This window comes from Pinus tabuliformis, chromosome 1_2 (genome assembly GCF_031772625.1).
Source record: "Pinus tabuliformis cultivar Carrire ecotype Pingquan chromosome 1_2, CPIR1, whole genome shotgun sequence".
NCBI classification, from domain to species: Eukaryota; Viridiplantae; Streptophyta; class Pinopsida; order Pinales; family Pinaceae; genus Pinus; species Pinus tabuliformis.
Window position 1 is genome coordinate 903,327,546 of NC_142298.1, and position 9,871 is coordinate 903,337,416.

General features: G+C 36.6%; 2 protein-coding genes across 2 annotated transcripts; both read right to left on the minus strand.

Annotated features, from left to right (window-relative positions):
* Nucleotides 1–242: 242 nt before the first annotated feature.
* On the minus strand, nucleotides 243–1,659 carry LOC149208875 (uncharacterized). The gene is made up of 3 exons (XM_089394166.1): nucleotides 1,015–1,659; nucleotides 829–921; nucleotides 243–656 (listed from the first exon to the last, which is right to left on the minus strand). Exons 1-3 carry the CDS (start codon nucleotides 1,141–1,143, stop codon nucleotides 459–461), a joined length of 420 nt encoding a protein of 139 aa, XP_089250292.1. The 5' UTR covers nucleotides 1,144–1,659; the 3' UTR covers nucleotides 243–458.
* Nucleotides 1,660–8,917: 7,258 nt separating this feature from the next.
* LOC149208876 (uncharacterized) lies at nucleotides 8,918–9,550 on the minus strand. Its single transcript, XM_089398452.1, has one exon. The coding sequence runs from the start codon at nucleotides 9,548–9,550 to the stop codon at nucleotides 8,918–8,920; it is 633 nt and encodes a 210-aa protein (XP_089254578.1).
* Between the last annotated feature and the right edge of the window lie 321 nt (nucleotides 9,551–9,871).

The following is a 9,871-nucleotide window of genomic DNA, read 5'->3' on the forward strand; positions in this document are numbered from 1 at the left end:
TTGACTTCTTATATAAAGTATATTTTTCTTTACATATATGACCCCCTTTATAGATTCATAGTGAAATATATGATAGTTTCTAAATATCATTAAAGCAGATATCACAATTCAAAATCATTTGTAAAGAAATTTAAGAGAAATTGACAACATCCATCCAAAAAAATAACAATGTGTCATTAACAATTTTCAAAACATGTATAAAATAGCAACATAATACTAATAAAATCAGTATTATTTTTAATCAAAACAAGTAAAATTCAAATATGATTAACAAATCAAAATATTTCATGAATATCGTTATTCTATGATAAATTAACAACATACATAAATCAAACTCATCGTATGATTACAAAATCAAAATGTCTCATTGATATAGGGTAAATTCACAACACCCATCTAAACATAACAATGTCATTCTACACAATAATTTCTTCATAAAAAACAATGCATGTGCATGCCTAGCTACCACCACCAAGATCATCCTCATGATCATCTTGACCATCCTCATTACTCTGATCCACATCATCACCAACACCGCAACTATCATCATCATCTCCTCCTTCACCACCATCATCCTCATCCTCATCCTCATCATCTCCTGATATATGTTGAACATAATTTGGATCATCGTCTTGGCAATCATTACCTATAGCATTCTGACAAAAAAAATCAATATTACATGTTAGTATTAATTACATAACACAACGCATGTTTTTGTTATACAATGTTAACCATAAAATGAGGTAAGATATAATATCTAATAGTACTAAAAAATAAAATGAAAATATGGTTTAAAAGTATATTGGAAATCCAACTAAGATTACATACCATAGATTCCATCCAAACAACAAATTCAACCCATCTCTTTTGCTGCAGCACCTCCTTTTCCAAATGATTTGGAGGTCTTCCATATTTTAGTTCCTATCAACCAGTAAATAGGGAGAAATTAGATAACAATGACTTTCTTCTAGTACAAAATTTATTAAAAAAATATCACATGTTTAATATACTTACAAAGGTTGTTATCAGTGCTTTTAAACCTTTATGGCCACTACGATGAGTGACTTTTGTCTTGGTTAACCTCGCCTTGGATGCCTTGTCCTTAAACATAAACCAATTCAATTTATTTTCACACAAATACATGTCTAAGATACTTATAAGTATTAATACATTCTAAATAATGTTTAATGAAAAATTCAATACCTGAATGCTCTCATTGCCGGCTTTTCTTTATGCATCCAACTTCTCATATGATTTTACAAGTTCTTTCCATACTTTAAAAGGTATGTCAATAGGTCTTTGTTTCAGTCTTTGATCTTGAGGCATTTTTTTAATTTTTCTTGTTTGGTTAAAAATTTTGGTTAAAAAAACCGAACAAGTAATTCACATCAATGGCATGGGGACTCTATGGATATGTGTAAAAAATGGCTATAAAGAAAACATCCAAAAAACATATGAGCTCTCCCTTTGATGGTCACTTGGGGCATATGGCTGGAAAGGAACAACTCCATTTTCGAAAATCAAGGACAATCCTTTCTCAAAGTCCTTCCTAATATTTGCTCCAAATGTCTTAAAATGAAAAACAAAATTCAAAAGTCATCCTCAAACATCTCCCTTAAATATAACGTTGGACCATAAATTCTTCACTTTTATTGTTATCGGCTCCGGAATGATTTTTCTATATGCAATTATATAATGAAATATGTCTGCACTAATGAAAAAGCATTGAGTTTCATTTTTCATAATCACAAACAATGAAAAAAGAATCACACGTAACTAGCATCATTTTGGAAATTTATATTTATTAAAAATCTTTAACATGTTTTCCTCCCATATCTCATAAAAAGGTGTGAAATTTTTTATATACTCTCCAATAAGCCTAAGGATCACATACCTTTTAAAACTTTGCATTACCATTATATGTTTCTCCTTGAAGATATATAATATGTTTCTTCTTTAACATATATATTATGTTTCGCATTTCTTAATATTTGACAAAATACTAAAGTTGAAAACAGTGGTCATTGTCTCAATCATATTCCTGGTGATCTTGTTCAGCATAAAACAGTTTGGTACAAGCAAAGTAGGCATGACATTTTCTCTGGCACTCATGATATGGTTTTTCTCTATTGGTTCTATTCTACTTTACAATATTATTTAACATGACATGACAATTTTAAGGGCATTCAATCCTGTTTATATCTATTACTTGTTCAAGAGGAACACTATCAAAGCATGGATGTCTCTAGGAGGTTGCGTGTTATGCATAATAGGAGCTGAAGCTATGTTTGCTGATTTGGGTCACTTCTCAGTAAGATCCATCCAGATAGCCTTCACATGTGTAGTATTCCCATGCCTACTATTGGCTTACATGGATCAAGTTGCATATCTTATGAAGCATCCCTCTGTGGTGGAGAACGTATTCTCTGCTTCAATTCCAGATGGTTTTATCTGGCCAGTCTTCGTGATAGCTAGTGTTGTTGCCATGATTTCAAGCCAGGCAATGATCTCAGCAACAATTTCATCTATTAAAATGTCCATGGCCCTAGGATGCTTTCCCAGATTGAAAATAATTCACACATCCCGACGGTTCATGGGTTAGATCTACATTCTTGTCATCAACTGGGTTCTAATGATAATGTGTGTCTTGGTATGTGATTGTTTTAAGAGCACGGTCGAGATATCAAATGCATATGGCATTGCAAAGGTAGAGATGATTATGGTGACTACAAGCCTAGTGACTCTTGCCATGGTTCTTATATGGGCAAAAAATATATTCCTTGCGATTGGATTTCCTGTTCTATTTGGGTCAACTGAGCTAATTTATTTTTCTGCAGTTTTGATGAAAGTGGGGGAAAATGGTTGGATAAATGGTTTTTGCCACCTACTTCCTTCTTGTGATGTACATTTGGAACTATGGAAGTGTTCTGAATTATCAGGAGTTGTATATCTTGTTGGTCACGGAGATGTCAAGGCTAGAAAGGATTCATGGTTTCCTAAGAAACTGGTTATAATCTACTTCTATGCTTTCATGAGGGCAAACTGCAAGGCAGGCCCTCCAAGCCTCAATGTACCTCACACCAATCTCTTGCAAGTTAGCATGACATATACTGTCTAACTTGAAGGTTTCCATGAATCAAACATGCTGAATGTTTTTCAAGGACCAAGTCACAACATCAATATGGTGATGGATAACAAAGATTTCCTTGAAGGTGGCAGAGATGAAGTGAATTTTAATGTGAAGTTAATAATCATAAGTTTTTTTGTCGACCAAGATCTTCATTACTTAGTCCTTGATTTTGTTTGATAGAGAATAATAGCCATTCCTACGATTAATCACTGATATTTATGAACAAAGACACCATTCTTTTTTCAATGAAGATGATAGGTGGTATTTTATATGCATGGTTAAGCCTAAGATAAGCCATGTTTTCTACATAAGAAAGTTATATTAAGTTATATCCATGAAAATGAAAGGAAGATGACATTGCATGTTTCCTCGTATAGCTAACCATCGCTCAATAACATTGGATGCTTCTCCACCTCATTCATTACATCATTGCTTAAGAACCTTGGATGCTTCTCCATTTTTTTTGACATCATGTATTGATTATGTTGTTGTTGGAGGTTTTACACTAAGTTTTTCAACATCGAGCTTACTAGGGCTTGCACCACCGGGGTTATTAGTAAGAATCTCATGAGGTTTGCATAGCCATGATTATTAGAATCAAAATAGTAGGATTTGCACTAAAAAACAGTTCATAGAGCTTTCCTGTTGGGGAGAAAATCACAAGTTCAACTTCTGCAGTGCAGAGCACCGAGAGCTCATAAGCTTTCTTCAGCAATCCACCTACGTTTGGAAAATGTAGCCTGCCTGCTGGCGATGTTCTCAATCCTCTTCCTCTGCATCTTTCCCCTCACTATTCTTGTATGTCCTCTTTCGTTTTTCCCTCCAAACAAACCCTCTCAAATTGAGAAAGCAGAACAACTCACTCGATGAGAATCCGAATCCAATTATCGCTTCTAACAATAACCCAATACAATACCAAAAGTGATTACACAAAACCTCATTGACTCTTGATTTGTTTGGAAAAGAGCCAAGCATATACTTCTGACGAGGGTTTCCGTCTCAAGTCTGGCTCGCAGGACGTCGCTTAGTCAATTGCGAGAAAAGTTTTCCACCTGCCTGTCACATACGGTTTGTCACACTATACATTAAAATCAGGGACAATCCTTTCTCGGAGTGGACAATCCATTTGAATGCATTGATCAATGCTTTGTGCAACGCTGGTAGAGTGGACCATGCAAGGAACTATCTAATGGAGATGAAAAAATTTAAATCCTGATATAGTTTGCTATAGGACATTCATTGGAGGCCTATGCAAGTTGGGTATGGTGGATGAGGCAGTGAATCAACTGGCGATAATGATTAGAAAGGGTCTCTCACCCACATATGCTCTGTACTATTCACTCATCAAAGCTTGCTGCAAATCAAAGAAAGTTCAAGCTGCTGCCCAAATACTGAACAAAATGCTTAGGGAACGTGTTGTTCCAAGTCACGCAAGTTTTATCTATGGCATGCATCATCTTGGGAAGGTAGGAAAAAAAATTGAGGCATAAAAAGTTCTTGAAGAAGTGATAGATTGTAAATCCTCTGTACATGTTAAAGTATACACAGAAGTAATGTCTGCTCTATTTCAGACCAGTGAAGTGGAAAAATCATTACAATTAGAAGGCAAAAGAATTAGAAGAGGTTGTGAAACTAACTTTTTGACTCTGTAAAACAGTGTTTCTCTAAGGGAAAAATTGATGAGGTATCCAAGATTTTAGAAGGCATAAACCAAAGATATCCGGTACAAGGTATTACATTATGAAAAAATTGAAATGGTCAGATTTATTGTTTTTCCAAGGAGACCACTCTTGCTTGAAGGAATGGAGAGGGCTCTGCTCGTAAGAAAGTACTGAACCAAGACCATTGTCAAAAAATGTTGAACCAAGAGTATTGTTAAAAAGCAATGTTGCTTAGTTGCATGAAAATTTAATTGTCCAAAATTTAATTTTGGACTCTTTGCTGGCAAAATTTCATATAAAGGTATGCCCTTTTGCCTTATAACATGATGACTTTAATGAAAATGGAGGAAGGGAATCAACTTCAGAGAATCAAATGAAGTTAAAAAATATTAGATTATCAATTATAATCCATAGGAAGGGAGGAAAATAAAGGGTATGGTTGTGCTTAGCCTAAAATGTTTGCCTCTCATTTGAGAACTTTTCAAAAACTCAACTTTATTTCTGAATCTATAAACACAACTCTAAGTTTACATCTCAATTTACAGGTAAAGATTCGGTTTAAAGCAAATCTAAAAATAAGAATAAGCAAATCCAGAACTAAGAATTTGAAGCATTATTATTGTGGCAGAGCAAGGCAACTAAAATTTGAGTGTGTGGGAACAAAGTGGGATCTAGAACATGGAAAACTCACCAAAAAAAATAGCAAATATTGTGGAAAGCGGAAAAGAGGAAAAAGAGCATCATTCCTTTGTTAATTCTCATACAGAATACAAATTAGATGCATGGTGTGAAGGAAAATGAAATTTACAAATTAGATGCATATGACCATAACATGGGATGTCCCCCAACTTTAAATTTTGCATCATGCAGACATCAGGCAGCAAGCCAAGGAGCATCTCGAGCTGTTCAGGACATTTCTGTACCTCCCCCCCCGCGACAAATCCTGAATCCTGGATATAGGAGTTGCAAATAAAGTATGGAGCTTCTTGAAAAAAAATGTTAGCAATGGGTACTAATGCTAGTTTTAACTTTAACCTGCTTGCAATGAATACTCGGCAAATCCAAGTGTATCTTGAGGTAAAATTTGTTGACAATAGAACAGGATGGTTTTCCTGCTGTTGATACAAATGGCTATTGCTGTTAAGCCTAATTTTAACTATGATATGTTGCCAGAAGACATGTCCCCAAAATTTGGACAAATCCCTCAGACCATAGGATGTGTTCCTCAATCCCAGGTATGCATCCTCCTACAACATGGCATAGAGCAAAATATGCTTAACAGAAGTAGTCATTCACATCAATTGCAGGAAAACCATCCTGATGTGTTTCCAACAAAACATTATCTTGTGATACCCTACACACCACCATATTGGGTAAAAATGTAAAACTAGCATGTGTACCCCCAATGCCAACATTTTTTTCAAGAAGTTCCAAACCATAGCAGACAAGACTCTAGATACTAAAATGACAAGAAAAGTTTACAAAACTTTGAGAATTGTCAAGCCTGTTTCAGACTCTCAGATATCTAGTGGGCTATGCCTGTCCATGAATGCACGTGAGAGACCAATAATATACAAGAAGGCAATGAAACAATCACAAAAGCACCTACACTCAAAATTCCATTCTGGAAAGAAGGAAAAGACTCACTAAGGATACCAAGGGGTGCAAAATTCTAGATGTGAGGAATAGCAGTTACTGAGGAATACGGTTCATCTATTCTTACTGTTACAGATAATGCATTTACCAGATTGACTCAAGGTCTATTTCCTAGTGTCATGGAACACTGTGTTTTGATGATGGCTTTTGGTCTTGTTCCCATGGAACTGTAGTTGCATCTGGCTTAATCAATATGAAAGGGCTGCCCTGTGCGCGATTAGGAAGAAGTTTCCTTTCTTTCTCCTCTGGGTTATGTTTCAAAATTATAACCATCAGCTATCGACATGTTGAAGGGATCACACACCTTTCAAGCAGAGCCCATTTTTCTGCAGGATTGTCCATAGGCATTGTTGCAGGTAACACCCCTTCATACAGAAGCCAGTTTTCCACAGAAGAATGGTGGCTGTTCAGTGACTCAGGGCCTTTCTGTGCAGTGACAAGTAGTATCAGCATTATAACATATCCTTTTAGAATTCAAGTATATCTTCTCACTGGATAACATGATTAAAATGTAGAAAAATGTTATGGAGTGTCCAAGTAGTGTAGAACAGAGAAGCAAGAAAAAATACCACAAGACAACCATAGGGTTGATAGAACCATGTTTAGGCACATTAGATATTGCTTGGTGACAGAGTCTTACACCTTTGAAAGGAATATTTGTTTCCCTACATTTCTATTGAACAAATACAAACCTGAATATGTTCTAAGGACTATCATGGAGGGAGTCGAGATGACCCACAGGACCCATAGCTGAATACACAAGGGGATTTCAATGCTGGAAATCTAGTTTATAGCATAGTAGCAAGATTTGGTCATATTGCTCTTTATTATATGGAAATTCAGCAACAGTACAAAATTCAGTATGTTTTCACTGCAATGCAGATACAGAACAGTTCACTTACCTTATAATGTCTTTGATACCCATCAACATATAAGCCCCAAAAAAATAGAGCAAAAACCTCAAAAAAATAAAAATAACAGTATGAAAACACTTAAAAATAAACTACATTGCAAAATTTTCAAAGAATAAATTGCTTTTTCTGGTTTTAGTGTGTTCTGAGGAAAGGTGCTCTTGCCACATATTGATGGCAACAATAATAGAAAGCATATTGTGATAACAAATAAGGGATTTAAATTTCACACTAGCGTTCTTTTTCATTCAATTCAAAAGGAAATCTTGTATACCAATCTCTAGCTACATACAAAGGAAAAACAAAAAACAAACAACAATCCCTTCATACGATCCAAAACATGACAAACTATTTCGACAACAGAAACACACTCTAATGATACAAATCCTTAAAATCTGCTAAAGCAGTTCAAACTTCAAATTTCAAACAAACTCAAATTTCAAACAAACCACGCACAATAGCCTCCACAAATTTTTATGTGAAGCAGTTCAAATTTCAAACAAACCACCTACAATAGCCTTCACAAATTTTACATAAATAATATATAAGACATCACCGGGGTTTGCTATGGTGGTTAGCTTTTAGAATTTAATCTTAACTGCAGGACAGGTTGACATTAAATATGATAGCATATATAGAAATTTCGCATGGGGTTTGATAATGGGCACTCTAAACACCCCATTTCTTTAAAATCTGCTAAAGAAATTCAAATTTCTAAGTTCAAACAAACAACCTACAATAGCATACACAAATTTTACATTAAAAAAAAATATAGCAAAATAACAAACAGAAAAAAGACACCACCGGGTTTGTTATGGTGCTTAGCTCTTAAAATATAATCTAAACTGCAGGACAGTCTGACATTAAATATGATAGCATATATACCAATTTTGCATGAAGTTTGATAATGGGCACTCTAAACACCCCATTACCCGCAATCTATGCCAGAAGACAACCAACATTCAACCTGATCCAGTAGTTTATTCAAATTTTAAAGTTATGGGTTGACTGGGAGAGGACCACCGAATTTATAGATCAGAAAATTCACTGGAAATGGGGACATTTGTGTGTCTAATATAAGGGCTTGGTTAGAGATGTTGAAGTGGGAATGCTTCATATCCCTGTCATCCGACTCAATGTCATCCCTCATGGGCTGTCTTGCTCAAGTAAGCAGGCTGCTTCAAGTGGTTAAGACCAGTTGCATGTTTGGGTGACTTTGGCAGAATAAGATACCCACCTAGGTGAAGAATTTCTAAGCCATCTATATTCAATTGAAATATTGCCAGAATTGGGAAAATGCACACTTGCCACACAATGACACAATGATAACAATAGACATAATGATAACAATAGAAAGTCAATTGTAATATTGCCAAACTGGTAAAGGCACGGTTGCCACACATTAATGGTTGATAATAGAAAGCATATTGTGAAAACAAATAAGGGATTTAAATTTCACGGTAGCGTCCTTTTTCATTCAATTCAAAAGAAAATCCTGTATACCAAGCTCTAGAAATTCTGCACAATGTAGTTGAGAGTAAATAATGCGTAGCTAAGAATCAGAGCACCAACCGTGATCTAGAATTCCTGTCGCGGCTAAACTTGTAGCTGAAAATTGGTTGTCGAATATTGCCCTGAATCTGCAAGACCTGCGGAATAAACTCGGGCTCGCCATCAAACTGGAAAACAAACCTTGGGTCAGGCTCTGCCCGGACGTTCAAGTGAAGCTGAGGTCCCGCTTTCGAATCTCCGGCTGAGCTTTTCCCAATAGACACCCACCCGTTGTGGAACACGACCAGCCTCTCGTGGGCTCCCTCCAAGTCCAAAGGAACCGAGAATTTACCCAGCACCTTTCCCAAGTTCATACCGCAGTTCGAACCCTGCCGGCCTGTGTAAACCGTAATGTCCAGCTGCGGATTCGAAACCCCGAGGCAAGAATAATTCTTGGAAAGCTTCACTAGCTCCGAATGCTCCAGATGAAAACTCGCCACCAAGTTTTGGACATCAGGGGCAGGAGCGTCGACAGAAATGAGAGGAACCGCCGCTATCTGGACTGGGAATTTATCAAATTTGATCTCGCAAAAGCAAGGAAATCTTGAAGAATGAATGCCTGCTCTGGTGGGTTTGGAGGCCACGGGGATTCTCAGCGCCAAACCTCCCACCAAGACCTTCACGAACGGGCACGGATCCATTTGTAACAAAAAATAATACTCTCACAGCGTCATCAGATCGAATCCTGCTGAACACACATGGTCTCGAGGCTTCACGGAATCGACTCTCGTAGAGATCTAACCCCCACATATATACGCGCCGGAATAGTTTTCAGGTCGACCTATCGGAGTGACCAGAGATTTGGTTGTCACAGGCTGGAGATGGCGAGAACCGAGAGAAGAGCGGACTAAGTGTCGAGGGTTCGCAACCTGCGAATGGATAAATTTGGCTTCTCCGCAGGGATGACCCAGTGTGAGCTGTGAAGCATGATGCTACTTAAAAAATCTAATAATAATGCAAGG

What these genes read in the sequence shown, in the direction of transcription:
- LOC149208875 (XM_089394166.1), bottom strand. Translation starts at nt 1,143, where the DNA reads ATGTATTTGTGTGAAAATAAATTGAATTGGTTTATGTTTAAGGACAAG. An exon ending in AAGCACTGATAACAACCTTT is followed by an intron (nt 922 to 1,014) that starts GTAAGTATATTA and finishes ACTGGTTGATAG; the next exon opens with GAACTAAAATATGGAAGACC. An exon ending in TTGTTTGGATGGAATCTATG is followed by an intron (nt 657 to 828) that starts GTATGTAATCTT and finishes TTTTTTTGTCAG; the next exon opens with AATGCTATAGGTAATGATTG.
- LOC149208876 (XM_089398452.1), bottom strand. Translation starts at nt 9,550, where the DNA reads ATGGATCCGTGCCCGTTCGTGAAGGTCTTGGTGGGAGGTTTGGCGCTG.